The sequence below is a fragment of the Stigmatopora argus genome, chromosome 5 (assembly GCF_051989625.1).
Source record: "Stigmatopora argus isolate UIUO_Sarg chromosome 5, RoL_Sarg_1.0, whole genome shotgun sequence".
NCBI lineage: Eukaryota > Metazoa > Chordata > Actinopteri > Syngnathiformes > Syngnathidae > Stigmatopora > Stigmatopora argus.
Genome location: NC_135391.1, coordinates 20,533,932 through 20,554,552, shown reverse-complemented (window position 1 = coordinate 20,554,552; position 20,621 = coordinate 20,533,932). Strand labels below are relative to the sequence as shown.

The window sequence follows — 20,621 nt, the reverse complement described above, 5'->3', positions numbered from 1 at the left end:
ATATCTTTCGTGTATAACAATATCTACGAGCACGGAACGATTAATTCAGACGAGTTTCCTCATACGACCAGGAAACGCACAACGCGCGGGCAAAAAGGGGGCTTTCTGGGTAATGAAGTATACTCGTGCACACAACACCCATAGGCAATGGCAACCTTTCTCAGAATAAAACTTCATTTCCCACAATCAATACGTGGGTAAGCTCAACTATTGTATTTCCTGTTATTCTTTCTAAGGAAAGAATCTTCCGCGATTGTTCTTTAAAGACTATTTCTCGTTGGCAAGTGGTTGTGCGTTATCCTATTGTGAGGACATTTGTGTGCATCATTTTGGGAATATTTTGAAGGCAATACAACAGCAAACAGTCCATCGATAGCGAACGTGAGGGTCTGCCCAATTTTAGTTAGATTAAACACATTTTATTACTATTAAACCACTAGTTATGTGTTACTTTGTTAATAGATGGCAAATTAGAAGAAATAAAACATTTTTTCCAATCCAATATCCTGTTTTTGGTGTTTTTTCAGAGGGCTGGAACAAATTAATTTGTTTTCCATTCATTTCAATGGAAAACGTCCGCCCGAGTTACGAGAATCTCGTCATACGAGCTCAGTTCCGGAACGGATTAAGCTCGTATCTCGAGGCACCACTATATATATATATGTGTATGTATATGTATATGTATATGTATACGTATACGTATACGTATACGTATACGTATACGTATACGTATACGTATACGTATACGTATACGTATACGTATACGTATACGTATACGTATACGTATACGTATACGTATACGTATACGTATACGTATACGTATACGTATACGTATACGTATACGTATACGTATACGTATACGTATACGTATATATATGTGTATATATATATATGTGTATATGTGTATTTATTAACCCACTTATTACCTGTCTATTTATGTCTAAAATGCCTTTCCTATTTCTTCATCCTCACCCGCTTGCTACTGTGACAACGAAATTTCCCGAATAGGGGATGAATAAAGTTATCCAATCCAATCCAATCCATTCTTCTTTGACAACACATTCCAGTCAACTTTGAATGAACACTGAATCAACTGGAAACGTTCGCGATGCTCTCTACTAAAGACTACAACTCAAACTACAACTAAAGGACCCCAAGCCTAGGTGCCTGAACAAAAAGGAGGATATAACCTGCCTTTTAATGAAAACAATGTAAAACATAGGACATTTATAACAAAGTGGAATTTAGTTTTATTTCAAAATTAAGGCTACTCGCATTTGGCCAGTCAGAGCACGTTTAAATAGGTTTAGACGGCAGCGCCCTAGGTAAGATGGCTGCCCAGGACCTAGGTAAGATGGCTGCCCAGGACCTAGGTAAGATGGCTGCCCAGGACCTAGGTAAGATGGCTGCCCAGGACCTAGGTAAGATGGCTGCCCAGGACCTAGGTAAGATGGCTGTGCCCCAAGCGAGCAGTGACAGGAACGTAAGTTTTTTTCCACGTTTTATGCAAGATACGTTCGTATTTTTTCTTGAATTTCATTCATAGACGTCAAAATTAATTTTGTTTAGCATTTTATCTGTTTATCTTTTCTCTATTTTAAAAATAAATGACCGTATCGGCATTCGCTTGCGTCATGGCGTCACGGCGCATTCAACGGCGCCATTTTGTTCTGAAAGGCAGGGCGTTGTCTGCACGTAGACAAATTCAATAAGAAAAAAAAAGAAAAAAAATCAAAGATGGCGCCGTTCACGCGGGAGCCAGTGGCAGTAGCTCTGTACACTCGTATGTTTTTCGTGTTTTACAGCCCTTCTATCTTTTTTTTTAATTACATTTTAATATTTGTTAATACATTCCTTTTTACTTTACTTTGTGCTTTATACTTTTTACTTTAATGTTTTTACAACTTTCCTTGTTCTGTTAGCCTGGCTTCTTTCTTCTACTTCTTTTTTGGAACCATTCAGCCATGCCTACGCTGTCACACACATGGGACTAGCTGTTACAATACGCAGCGGAAGGAGCAACACCTCGGTGCCGCCGGAGATTCGGAGCTGGACAAAAGTGCCGGGAGAAGAGACAACGCTTCTGACCAACCATCCCACCGTGGGATAAGATGGAAGAGCTGTCGGCGCTTACCAGCAACGGAGTCGAGGTGCCCTACTCTGCTGCTGTTGTCTACGGCTCCAGACTACTGAGGAACTGTGCGGATGGGCTTGGAGGAGTGACTCTGCATGTTCTCTGCCTCGGTCGCAGTCTGTAGGGGTTCCCCATCTTGTGGAGGACTTCCTGTATGTGGTTCCAGTTTTTGTCCAACTTTACAACGTCTATCCGTCAAACCAAGATGGCGCCGTTCATGTGGCAGCTGGTGGCGGTAGCTCCGTCCACTCTTGCTCGTTTTGTGGCTTTGCTCTGGTGATTCTTAATGATCCCATTGACTTTGATTTGCTTTGTACTTTGTGCTTTTGCTTTTGCTTTGTTGTTTTGCGGCCTTTGCGACTGTACTGTCTAACTTATAACTATGCCTTTTCTTGCTACTGTCACAATGAAATTTCCCGAATACAGGATGAATAAAGTTATCCAATCAAATCCAAATAACTTAAGCACAACCAAGAAATATGCCCAGAGCGGTACAGACGCTGCCCTACTAATGAACGAGTTACGTTCCGAGCGATCATTCGTAGGGTGAATTCGTTCGTACGTTAAAATGAAGTTTAACTTACTTTTGGAAGATGTACTCGATGCTTAAGGAGATGATGGAGGAGAAGGAGGAGGATTTTATATCATCAGAGGGTCTTCGTCGTCGCTGGAATGGACTTCAAAAGTTACTTCCTCCTCCGTAACTTCAATGTAGGAAGAAGTTGAGGGTCGAGGAGAAGAAGATGAGGGTTGATGAGTATCTTCCTCGGAGGATTTATTAGAAACTGGCCGAAAGAAGCGATCTAACGACAATTGCACAGTTTTCTTCTTCTTTTCATCATAAATGATGAGGTAGCACTGTATGGCATCATTCAATTGATTTGCAACCTTTGTGCAACGTTCAATATTTGGGTCTTGCTGCTCGAAGAGTGCGATGGCTTTATTTAGTTTCGTCTCGAATTTCTTAATGGGGACAGGCGTTTCTTCCTCCTCCTCTTCCCAGAGGAAGGTGGATGCTGGGTGAGCTCTCACAGCACCAAGCGTCGGTATTAGCGGCGGAAAGAAGCACTACTCGGAAAAAGGCGCGCAATACAAAATCTAACATACGAACTTACAGCATCAATTTCTGAACATTTTTCGACATATGCCGTATGCGCAGACATGTTCGTATGTACCGTTGTTCGTAACTCGAATGTTCGTAAGTAGGGGAGCGTCTGTATACGCATACCTGTCAACCTCTGCCGATAACTGCCCTTATAAATGATTATTAATTCCCCTTACAAACCCCCAAAAAACCTTACAAACACCGTACGACTCGTACGGTGTTTGTAAGTTTTTTTGGGGGTTTGTAAGGGGAATCAATAATCATTTATAAGGACAGTTATCGGCAGAGGTTGACAGGTATGGTATACGTAGCGTTCACCAAGTCTCTGAGTGCAATAATAGCATATTCATTATGCAGGTATCAAGGTTTATAGTTTAACGATCAACCACAAGACCTTCGATCAGCCTTAACTATTGTGATGTGCCGACATGGTAAACGCTACGGTCAAAGCATGTTTAACTGCTGTAAGATGGTGGCGCCCTGAGCGAGCAATAGCAGACACAAGTATGTGTACTCGCGTCTGGCCAGTCAGAGCACGTTTAACTACGTGTTAGGTTTATCCTTAGGTATTTCCAAACTCAGCTTTCAATAAAAAAGGCATCTGTAGTCACATCTCCATTTAATTCTTGCAAGAAGAGAATACATCCAACCGCTCGTCCGGTCAAGATTATTCTAACAACTCGGAGTCCGTCTCGCTAATTTATTCATAAGATTTTAACGCCATGCCCCACAGAAGTCTAAACATTCGTAGAGTCTCACAACAATTTTGTACAGTTCTCAAAACAATTGTAGGTCTTGTCGAATCTTCCCAGGAGAGTTTCGATGCGAACCCTCCAGTGAAGAGGTGCTTCCCAAAACAGTCCATGGTTCCCAGGAGCGCTTGTTCTGAGACCATCTTCCGAAGCCGTAAACAGTCCTCAGTTCCCAAGAGCACCTGTTGTGAGCCCTCTCCATGCCCAAGGCCATTCCCTGTCCTCTTGATGTGAACCAGAGTCCTTATTTTAGCAAGAGATGCATTAAAATGGCTTTTATTAATGCCAATAACTCTAACATAAAAGCACAGCGATCAACACATATATATTGTTTAATATTGTTACACATTTAGGATGAGCATTACTATTCCTAATAAGCAAATATATTGATTAATATTGTAAGCATGTTTATAATAAGGCTTTATATTCCTAAATAAGCATTGCAAACACATTTATAATAATGATTACTCCAACATTCCCCCCTATATTATAAATTTGCACATGATCTCCTTAATAAAACTTCCTTTCGGCTTTATTCCATTAATTCATTTTATGGCAAAAATAAAAATGGAGAGGAAATGTCCGTTTCCCGTTGGCTTTAGTTTTACCCGCTTACTGGCACGGCTGGTCTGAAAAGCAGAAAACAAAATCATTTTCGCCCAATTCATCCTCGGAATTACCATGCTCCTGGAATTTACTGCTCTCCTCAGTACGTTTCATCAGCAGAGGATATAATTCATGCAATTTAGAATTTGTAGGGGCAATCGCAGTGGTTATAAGTCGGCTTATCAAAGATCTTAAGCAGGGAATAATACAACACCCACATAATGTCAAAATCGTAGCAAAAAGGGCTACGGAAAATGCAACAGATTGGGCCAAATCCTTATACTTTCCAAAAGACTTATGCCACCAGCTCTCCCAGGCGGATGCTCCGACTCCAGAATGCTTCTTCATAATGCGGTTGAGGGTCTGCAGGCCATCAATGGCCCGGGTGAGGGACCCACCGGGTGACGTGTTATTCGGTATGAAGGTGCAACATTGATCTCCAAACATTGCACACACGCCCCCTTGCTCCGCAAGCAGCATATCAACTGCTATGCGATCCTGGAACGCCATAAGACTGGTGGCTGCCAATTGTTCCTTTATCGCCACAAATCCCTGTTCAGTATAATTTCCAAGTTTTTGGACATTGTAATGCAGGTAATTTAACCGATCAACATTTTTGTTTGGAGTAATTAAAAGAAAAATAGACTCCCAACCTGCTGCGATCTGATTAGCCAGCTTATACTCATCTGCTACGCCCCGGGGGATGCCAATCGCATCAATGTATGTCGGATCACCCTCTCTCGATGCCGATCGACGCCGTCACGAGGGGCCCGCCAACATACTGGATTTCTGCGCAGCCAATTGTATCTCCTCCACTGTAGATGGAAAAACAGATACTGGTAAGAGCAGTGAGACCAAAGCACATAGTCCCGCCAAATTTCGGCAGGAGTCGTATAATTTATTTCCACCACACCACCACCACAGGTCAGAACGTGGAATCAGGGGTGCAGTCTGTTTTTAGAATTCGAGCGCACCACGTCTCATTTATCGCGCCCAGCTTCAGACCAAGCCCTGTAAGATGTAAGCAGGTAAAATGATCAAAGGCAATATGTGTTGAAAAGTTAGGTTTGTCCTTTGCTGCTCTTGTAACAGGGTATACATTATTCCATTTCTCACAATTGGGGCTTACATTTGTCATTATCTCCATTACACAATAAGGAGTAATTTGCGCGGGCACTACTCTTAAGAGAGGTCGGCCCCCTACATGTTATACAGGTTTGATTTATAATAGCTGCATTTTCCATCAACAATAACCAATTATTTCTCACCGCCTCCCGTTTGGGAACTCCCTGTTGCGGAAATGAATTCTCTGGTCATCTCAGATTTTAATTTTACTATGGCGGATCCGGGTGTTTCCATCTCTGACGATTTTCTTACCGTCTCCATAGACATGGTCATTGTTGTTGAGACGCAATTGTAGAATTTTGTAAAAAGAGTCTTCTCCACCTGCCCATGGACTTAGGAAAACCGTCAGACAAGGATCCACAAGTTAATTTGTCAGTCTGAATAATGATTTGTAATGCCCCCACCGTATGGGTTAATTTTATCAAAGGCCTGATGGTTCTTCGCACGCGTGTGTCATCCAAGCTTGCCAATCTAGACCAGTTTCTGCAACAAGGTTTCCCCAATCTGTTTTAGGACTGTTATGTACCACACATATTCTCTATAAAATCCATATGTATCCTTTGAAATGGATATGTAGCTTTTGTAGCTTGACATAAGGGGGAATCGCCCGTGTTTTGGCCATATATTCCGCAAATAGATTGAATCCATAACCTCCCCCTTTTTTGAGGCATGAAATTTACCATGACTCAAAATGGCAGCCCTCCTAGATAAGTCTTTTGTTTTTGTTTAGTCCCCCAGGTTCCCAAAATGTCCCATTGTAGAAATCAAAAAAATTCATTTGGCGAAATTCTTTTCTTTTTGTTTCTGTCCTACTCTGCCACCGCCGTCCTCGAAAGGCTTATCAGCGATTTCAGAAATATTCCACCTTGATATTAGAATATTTATATATCTTGGTGGCCAGCCAATTAAAACACAAAAGACATACACTCATCCACGCTCGCACTCATAATCAAGAAATTTAGAGTGCTCCCCTCAATCATCCATAATTTTGGTTTGTTGGAGTAAAACTGGAGTACCCAGAGAAAACCTACGAATTCTTGAGGACACCAGGAATACTCCACACTCCGGAAGGTCTGGATCCACTCCGCATTAGTAGATCCTCGAACCGCAAGGTTGATGCCTGAAGAAACTAGGTAATTAATGTATTAGATTCACGTGCCACATATCTAAAAATAGAAATTTGTTCAATTGCCACCGCCCCTTACCCCAGTCAGTCAGTATGTGGACTGCCATGCTAGTGGCTGTGATTAACTATCTATTCGCCAATAATGCAATAACGGAAGTGACACATTGAAACACACACACACCCCCTTTAAGTATTTTAACCGTTTGTAAAAACTTTATCTCCATGTTCTGCATTAAGTTACACCCCCTTTCAGTGTTCCCTCTAAGCTGCGCGCGTGCGCAATTGCGCACTACCTCGTCTTCTCTGCGCAGCAGCAATCATATGGCGCGCAGTAAAAAAAAAAATCGGATTTTTTTTTTTTTTTTTTTTTTTTTTTTTTTTTTTTACCCATGATGGCGCCGTTTAAGCGGCAGCCAGTGGCAGTAGCTCTGTCCACTTATGTTTTTCGTGTTTTACAGCATGTTTTACATGAAAAATGGACACGTCGCCGAATGGACGTTTTGCCGAACGTTCATTCGGCGACCTGCCCGTCTGTCAAACGTCCGTCGGCGAAACGTCTTTAGGCGAATCATCCGAGTACCGATGATGTCGCTCACACTGGTACTCAGTGCGCTCAGGGAGGTTGACTTTCTGCTCAGACCAACGAAAAATTAGAGGGAACATTGCCCCCTTTCAACGCTATCGAATTTGCCCATTCTAGTAAACCCATCTACTTAAAGCATTTCTCAAAGGTTGATATTTTATAATTTGGAGATGTTATTTTCTAAACACAGACATTATTTCATCACTTGTTTCACACCATGAAAGGCCCCACCAGAATTTGTTGTAGATATTCCCCTTTATCTAAGCTTGTTATTGCCAATCGTTATCACCGTAATATTTAGGTGTATTAACCCCATAATTGCAATGCAGTAAGTTTTGGCTAAATTCTTAATTTGTATGCCCCTAAAGTAATAGACAGTAATGTCCCAATAGTCATCAATATGACCTATACCAAAGCATATTCCCCCTTCAGGCCAAACAGGGAATGTCTTTTGTGCACTTAATAAAGACGCCCCATGTTTCTTCTAGGGAAACTATGCCTATCCTAAATCAATTATCTTATCTACTCCAGCCAGGTTCAATTTACCTAATAATTTGGACGAATGCCACGAAATTTCTCATGCCATTTCTGCATTGTTAATTTCATGTCTGATCTTTTTAACAACCAAATAACTCTTAATACCTAAGACATAATTTGCAAATCACCCCATACTATGTTTACTTAAGATAAGAGCTATTTCCTATAGCTCTCTGTTACCACAATAAAAATCTGCAATAATTAAATTAGAGAAATCAACCTTTTACTAGGCATTTCCTAATTACAATTTTCAATTAATAAAGGACCCACAAATTGTCACCAATATGCCATAATATTGTAAAAAAAAATCCATTCATTTTTCTTTAACCAGCCAATCTCCTATATTAAAGTATTTTGAACAATCCAACCATTCAAAAACAGTAATAATATCGTTTTATCCTCCAAAACTAGCTCTCTTCAATTAAGAGCCCTTTGAACTTCACAAAACAAAAAAATAATAATAATAGCATTATTCCCAATTCCAAAGCTTTTACCAAATCTCTTTTTCCAAACAGATTTTCTATCACCTCAAAAGACATTTCTTATTAAATCCCAAAAATAAATGCGAAGGTCATTGCGGAAACCCTGCTGCTTTTATTATGAAGTGTTTAACGGAAGCGCGCTCTTAGCCGCTAACTGTGACCTTCACGAATGCTGGGAAGCAGCTTATCTTTTGTTGACATTCCTAAGTGCTCTCTTTTTCTTTTTGAGCACAATGCTTCGCCTCCTGTGCAAAATTATAACGCTTTTTAGAGAAGACTAAATGAATTACTCTCCCGATATCCAACTATATCACAATATTTTGCCAAGACCCCATAATCACAATATGCTGCAAGCATAACTATATCATAGCAAAAACCCATTTCTGCCCTCAAGTTTGCTTCAGCAACCCCAAGGCCAATTATTGTAATATTCTCCACGGAAGGGGTCCCCCAAAAATTTTAGTCGCTTGTGCGGTCCGCGCGCATACTATACTGTATTATAATGTCTAACACCGTCAAATCAGCCGCACCAAAACAGAGCGCTTCCCCCGCAATCGATGCATTATTTGGCAAGTCTAGAGTATGACAAAAACACAGTTTTGGCAACCCCGCTAAACATTTAATTGGCCGTTTTGTATTTCTGTTAACCAAAATATTCCCGCTAGCAGACGGGAACGAAACCAGGATAAGCCACAATAAGCCATTTCATTCCAGTACATTGACAGTACATTTAGTTACTATTAACAAAGTATGCCTAGCACTTGGAAATAACCATTTTAATTGCCGTTTTACAACTTTCAGCATCACACAAAAAATTCCAATTGAATTCATTCACAAAGGATGTGATCTCTGGTTTAAAATTAGCTCAACATCCTCATGTTCAAAATCCTCATTCAAATCATTTTGAGCAGGCCTGTCTTGTTTTTAGAGACCTTTTTGTCCAGGCAATCACGCGATATATGCCCCAATTCTCCACAAACCCAGCACTTAGCATTTTTGAAAACCCGATTTCATTTGTTTTTTCCCACCTCTTGGCTTACATTCCTATCCTCTCCCCGTCAGCCGAGGAGGCCGCGCTATCTTTTATTTTTTCACACAACGGACCGGTTTTATCACCCTTCTTTCTGTGGAACAAGCCGCCTCGCTTGTATCTCCCTTCACATATTATATATAGATTACTTCTATGCTTAGTGCGTATTTTATCCTGCAGGTTTTAATATTTCATGCATATTTAAGCTGGCCAGCAAACCCATATTTGTTTATCCATAAATTTAGGTGTTTAACCCTTGTAGCGCTTTGATTTGCAACAATTTCTAATCTTTACACCGCAGACGCTGTTTCAGATCGTCGTCTCTAGCCGCTTTGATATTCGAGCTGCCCATTTTGAAGGGAGCTCGCGTGCACTCAGTTATCAGTTAGCAAATTTCTTTTCCGCGGAACGACACACGTAACACACGCAACACAAGTGTATACCCTAGCGTGATATACTGTCAGAGCTATATTTGTACCTTCCGTACAGGACACCCCGAACTGCCCCAAGTTCCTAATGTATAACCTAGCGTGAAATACTGTCAGAGCTATATTTGTACCTTTCCGTACAGGACACCCCGAACTGCCCCAAATTCCTAATGTATAACCTAGCGTGAAATACTGTCAGAGCTATATTTGTACCTTTCCGGACCGCGGCACAGGACACCCCGAACTGCCCCAAGTTTTATAGACTCATACTCTGTCTCTTTACCTGGTAGTGACTAGTATGCCCAGGGTTTTACGCAGTCCCCTGGACGCGAGTCTCATTTAAAAAATGGACCTCACGTGCAATGCCCCTTCGCGCATTTGGAACCCGTCAACAAACGCAGACATTCACGTGGACTTACCAGATATGCCACCAGATGTCTTTTTCAGAGGGTTAGTTGTCAACCGTCGAGAATCCAGGCGCCCCTTCTAGTCATCCTGCCCGGAAAAGGGTATTTAAGCGCCGTGCACGGTCTTTCCAGATATCGAACGGAAGCGACCTGGATTCTGCTTCGGTATCTTGACCACAGGCTCAAAGGACCAAATGTTAGGTTTATCCTTAGGTATTTCCAAACTCAGCTTTCAATAAAAAAAGGCATCTGTAGTCACATCTCCATTTAATTCTTGCAAGAAGAGAATACATCCACCCGCTCGTCCGGTCAAGATTATTCTAACAACTCGAAGTCCGTCTTGCTAATTTATTCATAAGATTTTAACGCCATGCCCCACAGAAGTCTAAACATTCGTAGAGTCTCACAACAATTTTGTACAGTTCTCAAAACAATTGTAGGTCTTGTCGAATCTTCCCAGGAGAGTTTCGATGCGAACCCTCCAGTGAAGAGGTGCTTCCCAAAACAGTCCATGGTTCCCAAGAGCGCTTGTTGTGAGACCATCTTCCGAAGCCGTAAACAGTCCTCAGTTCCCAAGAGCACCTGTTGTGAGCACTCTCCATGCCCAAGGCCATTCCCTGTCCTCTTGATGTGAACCACAGTCCTTACTTTAGCAAGAGATGCATTAAAATGGCTTTTATTAATGCCAATAACTCTAACATAAAAGCACAGCGATCAACACATATATATTGTTTAATATTGTTACACATTTAGGATGAGCATTACTATTCCTAATAAGCAAATATATTGATTAATGTTGTAAGCATCTTAATAATAAGGCTTTATATTCCTAAATAAGCTTTGCAAACACATTTATAATAATGATTACTCCAACACTACGGTAAGATGGCGATGCTCTGAGCAAGCAGTGACGGGAACGTGAGTTTTTTTTCTCGTTTTATCCAAGACACGGTTTATTTTTTCCTTGAATTATATTCATAGATGTAAAAATATGCGTTTTATCTGTTTATCTTTTCTTTACTTTGAAATAACTTACCGTATCGGCCGCATTGTCTTGTGTCATGACGTCACAGCTGTTGCGTCATGACGCAACGGCGCCAGTTTGTCATGACGTTATCTTGTCATGGTGTCGTCAACTTGCAGTTTCGTGCATGTTGTGTTTTTATGTGCATATCAACCGTACCCTCGAGTCAGTCATCATTTTTTGTCCGACAAAAGTGGCTTATATGAGAGTAAATATGGTGTATATATGTATGAACAGTGGTACCTTGAGATACGAGCTTAATGCGTTCCGGGACTGAGTACGTGTGTCGATTGACTTGTATCTCAAAGCAACGTTTCCCATAGAAATTAACTAAATACAAATTAATTTGTTCCCACCCTCTGAAAAAACACCAAAAACAGGATATTACAGTGGGAAAACATTTGTATTGGTTGCAATTCACCATCTACTAACATAGTGACAAATGGTAACAAGTTGTTATGATATTCAATAAAAAAATGAGGCATTTTTCTATACAATGGGGAGTTTGCGGATGGGGGAGAGAGAGATTCACTTGACGGATACGCTCCTAACGTAACATACATTTTAAATTTAACTTAAACTATACACATACACTTAAAAAAAGTTTTAATTTTACGTTACACTAAATTTAAACTTTCTTGTGCGATAACAAAGGCAAGAGGTTAATGTATTCCACCGCGGCTTTCAGGGCGAACTTCCTGCTTCTCCATACGTATTGCCAAGTCACGCACGAGGGAGATTCGGCGAGAGAGAGAGTGAAATCTTAAGTAGCCTCTCGCGGCCTGGCCAACTGGCTGTCTCAAATGCTCTTATCTCAAAATTTGTCTCGTACCTCCAGGTAAATATTTGCTCGTATGTCAAATTCCTTGTATGTCAGGGCACTCGTATGGCAAACTATTACTGTATCTCATTTTCTGAACCGCTTTATCCTCAGTAGGGTCACGGGGGGTGCTGGAGCCTATCCCAGCTGATTCCAGGCCAGAGGCGGAGGACACCCTGGATCGGTGGCCAGCCGATCGCAGGGCACAAGGAGACAAAAGACAACCATGCACACACACTCATACCTATGGGCAATTTAGAGTGTCCAATCAACCTACCATGCCTGTTTTTGGAATGTGAGTGGAAACCGGAGTACCCGGAGGAAACCCACACAGGCCCGTGGAAAACATGCAAACCCCACACAGGTGGACGTGACCTGGATTTGAGCCCAGTATATGTCTGTGTCTGTCTCTGTATCTGTCTCTGTCTCTGTCTCTGTCTCTGTGTCTGTGTCTAATACGAATACACAGGGACATACACAGGGATATGCAGACACGCACGGACATGCAGGCACGCAGGCAGGCGGGGACGTAGGCGGGCACGTAGGCGGGCATGCAGGCGGGCACGCAGGCGGGCACGCAGGCGGGCACGCAGGCGGGCACGCAGGCGGGCACGCAGGCGGGCACGCAGGCGGGCACGCAGGCGGGCACGCAGGCGGGCACGCAGGCGGGTACGCAGGCGGGCACGCAGGCGGGCACGCAGGCGGGCACGCAGGCGGGCACGCACGCAGGCAGGGAGGCACGCACGCAGGCAGGGAGGCACGCAGGCGCAGGCAGGCACGCGCATGCGCGCGCACGCACGCACAAACGCGCAAACACACAAATACACGCACACACAAATACACGCACACACAAATACACGCACACACAAATACACGCTCACACAAATACACGCACACACAAATACACACACACAAATACACACACAAACACAAATAAAAATAAATTCCATTCATTCATACAATTTCCAAACCACTTCTACTCAAGTTCGTGGGTGGTGCTGCAGCCTATCCCAGCCAACTATGGCCACCATGCAATTGCCACCCTGAATCAGTGGCCAGCCAATCACAGGCCACAAGGAGACGGACAATAATTCACGGTCACACTCATACTTCGGGCCAATGTAGAGTGCTCAACCAGCCTACCCTGCATGTTTTTGGTATATGGGAGGAAACCGGCGTACCCGGAGAAAACCCACACAAGCTCAGGGAGAACATGTGAGAACCGACCTGGGATCGAACTATCAAACCCAGATAAAAGAAAAAAGATTTCAAAGTAAATATGAGAGAATTTATTTGTTTTTATGTGTATTATGAAAAGTTGGCGGTTTGTGTGATGTTTTAATGTGTGATGCCATGAATGGCCTCCATGACTTTCTGAATGCAATCAAGTTGTATTATCCTGTTTAGTGCTAATTTTTAACATGCTCCTCTGTTACCATCTTTTGCTTTATTTTGAAGCAAAGTAAATAACAGCAAGTTGTATCTGGCCACTTTGGTGTCCGTGCTTGGCCCTTTGAGCTTCGGTTTTGTGCTGGGCTACAGCTCGCCTGCCATTCCGGAGCTGGCTGAGAGCACGGACCCCCGATTGCGGCTGGACAATGTGCAGGCGTCCTGGTTTGGGGTAAGAGAGAAAGGGACATTGCATGATTTGCTGGCTTGAGTATCTTCTGAAAGATCACTTTTGCTTTGTCTTCTGTGGTAATGCTGCTTTTGCCCTCAGTCGGTTGTTACACTAGGTGCAGCGGCAGGGGGGCTGCTTACTGGCTGCATAGTGGACCGGGCAGGGAGGAAGCTGACACTCATGTTCTGCTCGTTGCCGTTCGTCTTTGGCTTCACCATCATCATCGCCGCCCAAGATGTGTGGATGCTTTACGCCGGACGTGTCCTCACTGGGCTTGCTAGTGGAGGCACATCGCTCGTTGTTCCGGTTAGAGTCGTTATGACACTGACATTTCCTGTCTTTTCATTCTTTGTTGTATCTCTTACTGTCCCTCTTCCCTTGTTTCCTGTCACCTTTCAATATGTTACATTTTCCCACACTCCCAGTTTTTCACTTTTCTAGTTAGCCTTAGTGCCCCTTTGCACACTTTTTGTTCCTTTTCTTCTTGATATGCCCTTTTTCATAACAACTTCCTGTCAATTTGATGTAGCATCTTGTCAAATGATCTCGATCTTGTGTTTTCCTATGGCAGCTGTACATCTCAGAGATGGCTCACGAGCGAGTGCGAGGAACTCTGGGCTCATGTGTGCAGCTAATGGTGGTGCTCGGCATCATTGGAGTCTACTTGGCTGGTGCGTGGCTTAAGTTTTAGTAGCAAATTACTGAGATGTGAAGGAGCGATTGAATGAGTGTGCATTTGTTATTATTTATGTGTTTTAGCGTTTACTTGATTATTTTTGTCTCAGATAAGATTAAGATTCCCTCGCCAAATTGTAAGCCATCAATTCGGTTTGTTCGTTGGGCTGAGCTTTTGTGTGTCAGGGCTCAAAGTTAAGCATTTCCCAAATTACCCCGGGCTTTTTGGAAATTCGGGCTTACCTGGACGTCTATAAGGGCTCAAATGTCGCTCAGGCAGTATAAAGTATAACACGGATGGTAACTTGCTCTGTGTATTTCAATCCACGGTATTGAAAACATAAAATACAGCATCTTGGCTGATATTACCTTGCCATGATAAGTGTAGGTTCAGTGACAGGAAGTATCAGTATTGCCTCTGCTGGTCTAAGATGTACAGATGCTTCTTTGTCACAAAAAACATTCATGAAGTTTGGTTCTTTTATGACTTTATTATGGGTTAACAGAAAAAGTGATCAAATCTGCTGGGTCAAAAATATACATACAGCAACACAAATTAGCAATTTTGGTGACTTAGAAAGTTGTGTCAGTGAAATGAGCTTCATAGCATGGCCTCTTAACTTCTTGTGAGTGATCTGCTTCCTGCTGGCTGACTGAAGGTAAGTAAGAAGACAGTGGGAGGTAAGTGATCCATTTTATTCTTTGTTGGCATCGGTGAGGCAAACCTTTTCGCAGTCGCCGGGATTTGGTTGCGCTCGGGAGGTGATGCGATGTATCCATCACGGCAGAGTGCCAGCGAGTCTGAAACTATCACTTGGTTGGGCTTTTGCCTGGGAAAAGCGCACTTTGTGGAGAAGCACTGCCATTTCGTCATACTCAGCTGGGTATGATGACAATTAGGCTTTTGACTAGTCAATGATGATGACAAGCCTATGTCTGATTTTATTTATTTTATTTTCGAGTGACTACAGCTGGTGACTTCTCTGAGGCCATTTAAATAGGGCTCATTGGATGCAAACGTCCACGAACGCTACGATGGGAAAGTCAAAGGAGCTCAGCATGGATCTGAAAAAGCGAATCCTTGACTTGAACAAGTCAGGAAAGTCACTTGGAGCCATTTCAAAGCAGCTGCAGGTCCCGAAAGCAACAGTGCAAACAATTGTTTAAAGTTAAAAGTATAAAGTGCATGGCACTGTTTTGTCACTGCCGCGTTCAGAAAGAAAATGCAAGCTATCACCTGCTGCTGAGACAAAATGGTCAGGAGGGTGAAGATTCCACCGAGAATCACCAAAAAGCCTATCTGTCAAAAATTAGAAGCTGCTGGAACACAGGTGTCAGTGTCCACAGTCAAGCGTGTTTTGCATTTCCATGGACTGAGAGGCTGCCGTGCAAGAAGGAAGCCCTTGCTCCAACAGTGGCACATTAAGGCTCGACTGAAGTTTGCTGCTAAACACATGGACAAAGATAAGACCTTCTGGAGGAAAGTTCTGTGGTCAGACGAAACAAAAATCGAGCTGTTTGGCAACATTGCCCAGCAACCCCAAGTACACCATGCCTACCGTCAAGCACGGTGGTGGTAGTATTATGCTGTGGGGCTGTTTAGCTACCAATGGAACTGGTGCTTTACAGAGAGTAAATGGGATAATGAAGAAGGAGGATTACCTTCAAATTCTTCAAGATTATCTAAAGTCATCAGCCTGAAGATTGGATCTTGGGCGCAGTTCGGTGTTCCAACAGGACAATGACCCCAAACACACATCAAAAGTGGTAATGAAATGGCTAAATCAGGCTAGAATTAAGGTTTTCGATTGGCCTTCCCGAAGTCCTGACTTAAACCCCATTAAGAACTTGTGGACAATGCTGAAGAAACAAGTCCATGTCAGAAAGCCATCAAATTTAACTGAACTGCACCAATTCTGTCAAGAGGAGTGGTCAAAGATTCAACCAGAAGCTTGCCAGAAGCTTGTGGATGGCTACCAAAAGTGCCTAATTGAAGTGAAAATGGCCAAGAGACATGTTACCAAAGATTAGCGCTGCTGTATGTATATTTTTGACCCAGCAGATTTGATCACTTTTTTCTGTTCACCCATAATAAAGTCATACAAGAACCAAACTTCATGAATGTTTTTGTGACAAAGAAGTATCTGTTCCAATCACTCAGAGAAAATTCAGAGTTGTAGAAAGAACTGGAAACTCAAGAGAGCCACGACATTATGTTCTTCACAAGTGTATGTAATTTTTTGACCACAACTGTATATACTGCAAAGGCGTAGCATCTCAGATGCCCTAAGCTGTTATGCACAAACAAAAACTGTGGTCCTGTGATGAACATCTCAGGAGGAGTTTTGTTTAATTTTACCATTGGCACCATTCACTGATATGAGTAAAATTATACAGTCTGTTTTCCTCCTCTACCACACCTGAATCAAATAATAAACCCATCAGCAAGTTGTCCACAAGTTTGATATCGATCCTGATTATTTGATTCAGGTGTTTTCATGGGGGGAGACATGGAAAACAGACCGCAGTTGGGTACTGTCCGAGGTATTTTTCCTATAAAACCATATTACTAATGCTTAGCAAGAAAGATTTGTTTGCTTAATTAATACCCATAAATGTGTGATTCTTCAAGCTCATGCACAATCATGGAAGCAATTGAAAGAAATATATACCGTATTTTCACGACTATACGGCACATCGTATTTTTTAACCACAGTGTCAGTAACGAGTGCTATTTCTGTATTTTACACACACAAAAGACGCACGGTTTTTATAGATGCAGCCAGGCATGGCAAAACATACACCAGCTTAAACATACACGCTACACCCACACGCTAAAAACACGTTTTTAAAAAGGCAACGGAAGCAAAATTGAGTTTGGTTGTACTTTATTTAGCCATTTTACAATGTATTCACGTTATCATCACCCACAAATCCATCAAAGTCCTCATTTTCTGTGTCCGAATTGAACAATTGTCCAAATGAGTCATCGAAAACGCTGAGTTTTATACGTTCGTCCAGGCGGCCACAATCCATTCGCAAATAGTAGCTAGCTAGTAGCTAGCGTAACTATTCCAACGCTGCTTTCCTTGCTTCGTAAAGCTGTGTTGATGTCGATGTACAAGCCACAATCCATCCGCAAATAGTAGCTAGCTAGTAGCTAGCGTAACTATTCCAACGCTGCCTTCCATGCTTTGTAAAGCTGTGTTGATGTCGATGTACAGGCCACAATCCATTCGCAAATAGTAGCTAGCTAGTAGCTAGCGTAACTATTCCAACGCTGCCTTCCATGCTTCGTAAAGCTGTGTTGATGTCAATGTACAGGCCACAATCCATTCGCAAATAGTAGCTAGCTAGTAGCCAGCGTAACTATTCCATCGCTAAAAAAGTGCTGAAACATGAGGCTGTTTTAACGACACAGCAGCGCTTAATCACAAGTATGAGGCTAGATCCGCTTTAAAAGAAACATTCACACTCACTCACACAGACACACACACACACACTCTCACACACACACACTCACACACTCATTTGAGATCCGCACTTACGGGTAAGAATAATTGAGTCTTATCTTGCTCAGAAGAGAAACACATTGGGAATTTGTGATTTACAAACACGTGTGCCAGGAACTAACACATATTTTTGGATTATAAACATCTGACACGGAACACTCACAGATTAATCAAATGTGTGTGTGAATGGTCTTACGTCCACAAATGATATGCTTTGCGTTTGAAATCCGCACTTACGGGTGTGAGAACCGTTTGGAGACTCATCTTGCACAACAGAGAAACAAAAGTAAATTTGTTTTTCTTTTGAGCCTGTCTGCACCCAATCACTTGGGCTGGGATGTTGTGTGACGTCACTGCTGTACTCCCTAATAAGAGATTTGGTATCAGCTTGATGAATGGAAATTCAGACATACAGTCATCACTCTCCACTTCCTGGATTCAAAATTGAACCTCGTAAGCGCTGAATCTCGTAAGCGCTATAGCTTCGTTGAACAAGACCCGAAGAATAAACGGTTGGATGAAGAAAAAATGGACGAATTAGAAGAATGCCATGACTTTGTCGGGAGATAAACTATCATTAAAGGTATTGGCTTCAGTTCTAATCATGTTGGGATCCAGAGTTATCTTCTTCTCCCTATCACAGGGCACAAAGTGACAGAAAATCATTCGTGCTATACTCATACGCAATTAGTGTGTTCAACTGGTCTGCCATACATGCTTTTAGGATGTTGAAGGAAACTGGAGTACCCACGCAAGCCCAAGGAGAACATGCAAACTCCCTACAGGAAGGTCCAGACATGGGATCGAGCCCTTGATCTCAAAACTGTGGGCCCGATGCACTAACTTCTCGGGCACTGGACCTCTCCTACTTGATATGTAAATTCTCTAATCTGTTCCACGGTCCTTGAAAAAACTACCTACTCAACACTTTGTCAGTGTCCCAATTTTGCATTAAAGACTTGAGTGACACACAAAACTGAGAAAAATGAAAAGCAAATTATTTATTAATATATTAAAATGAATAACAAACATGCAAAAACATTTCCTATTCGATCAGGAGTGGAAAGAGGAAGCTACCGTTAGGCAACAGACAAAGCACATAAACACATGCACATAAACACATGCACATAAACACTAAATAGCTTCAAATTATGAATTAAAAACAACTTAGCAATAAATAGAACTCCAAAAGAGTAAAAATCTTTCCATCTCATCGTTCAGTACAGAGAGGCCGTGCCAAGGAGTTGTCGCTTCTAATGCTTCCATTTGTTTCAATATCGTAACAATCGTAAGTGGGTTAGGGCCGTATTGCCTTACAATATCAGTCATGGGTCGATCACCAGCCCGCTTCATTTTATTCACAAAAATAATTTAAAATAAAGACCAAAATTGCTTTAGCTACACTCAAAAAAACGAAAAAAAGAAATCCTGTTCAACCTCCGTGATGACAAACGTCGCTCAAGAGAGTTATTTTTGTTAGACAGCCAATACGAGGCCAGCGGAGTGTTGGGAGATTGTCAAGCAGAATGCAACGGTACAACAATTTCAAAATAAAATAACAGATAGAGTAAATGTATTTAAACTTAGGGGGATTTTCGTAACTTGGATCTTGTTTTTGCCCTAGAAAAAGGTTTCGTAACCTCAAAATTTTAATGTAGATTTAATTATTGGCTACCATTGTATGTGTAAGCACTGCTAGGAACTGTTGAAGATAGTCATAGCTTTTACTTACAAAATTAATTGGTTCCAGAACTTTTTTGTAAGTTGAAAATTTCGTGACAGCCCTCTGTCTTCTGCCATTTTTATATTAGCAAGTGGAAGAGAGGGAAGTGTCTTCTGCTTCCAAGTTTTAGCGTAATTTTGACAGTTTTATGAACTTTCAAAAAAATTAAAAAAATAATATAAAGAAAATGCGATGTACTGAAGCCCCGAAGTGGTGGAGGATCACAGTAGGTTGAGTTTTAAGTCATGCATGTCACTAAAGATACCCTTACCATATCAGAGCTAATAATGTATTTTTTTGCGTGAGAAAAGTAGTACTGATTTAGAAATTAAACAATCCAAAAAATTACAAAAAAATTACTAAAAAATATCACAGCAGCCCCCCGATGAGTCATCACCTTATCATGGTGGTGGGATTTGTGTGTCCGAGTAATTCTTGGAGCTAAGTTGACTGGGGCCTTGTGCCCCTGATAGGGTGACCCATGGTAAACTGGTCTAAGGGGAGGGACCTGACAAAGAATGGCTCAGAAGACCTCTTATGATGAGAAAGACTGTTGAACGCCGTATTCCCTCGCCCGGACGCAGGTCACCAGGGCCAAATTTCCAATTTAAATATCTCAAAATTCACACCATCGCTACAGCCTCTGCCATTTTTCTTACGCATTTGATTCAACTGCACTGTAAACTGGATGAATTGGGTAACGAGTGCATGGGGAATTATCCAAGCATGCTAATAATAGTTTGATTTAAATTGTCCTCCGTAATTTTTTTTACATTTCAAATTGATTTTGCGCGAATCGCATTCACTCCTGATGAAAACATTAAACTCCTGAAATGGGGTCGATGGAGGTTAGTAGCTATGGGATCCACACGATGATGCGCTGCCTTTCCCTTTAAGTTTATCTTGCCAGAGAGACACTGCACTTTGGTAT

At 42.0% G+C, this 20,621-nt stretch overlaps 1 protein-coding gene across 5 annotated transcripts in view; it reads left to right on the top strand.

Moving 5' to 3' along the window:
• The window catches only part of hira (histone cell cycle regulator a), a 141,192-nt gene that overhangs the window by 7,235 nt on the left and 113,336 nt on the right, over positions 1 to 20,621 (top strand). For 3 of the 5 annotated variants that reach the window (XM_077600088.1, XM_077600086.1, XM_077600085.1), the window contains exons 2-4: positions 13,618 to 13,780; positions 13,880 to 14,086; positions 14,352 to 14,451. The exons of 1 other annotated variant lie outside the window; for it this stretch is intronic. In XM_077600088.1, the coding sequence (XP_077456214.1) occupies positions 13,618 to 13,780; positions 13,880 to 14,086; positions 14,352 to 14,451 (470 nt within the window). The remainder of the gene's footprint in view (positions 1 to 13,617; positions 13,781 to 13,879; positions 14,087 to 14,351; positions 14,452 to 20,621) is intronic. One more of the 5 variants, XM_077600087.1, reaches the window with a different exon arrangement.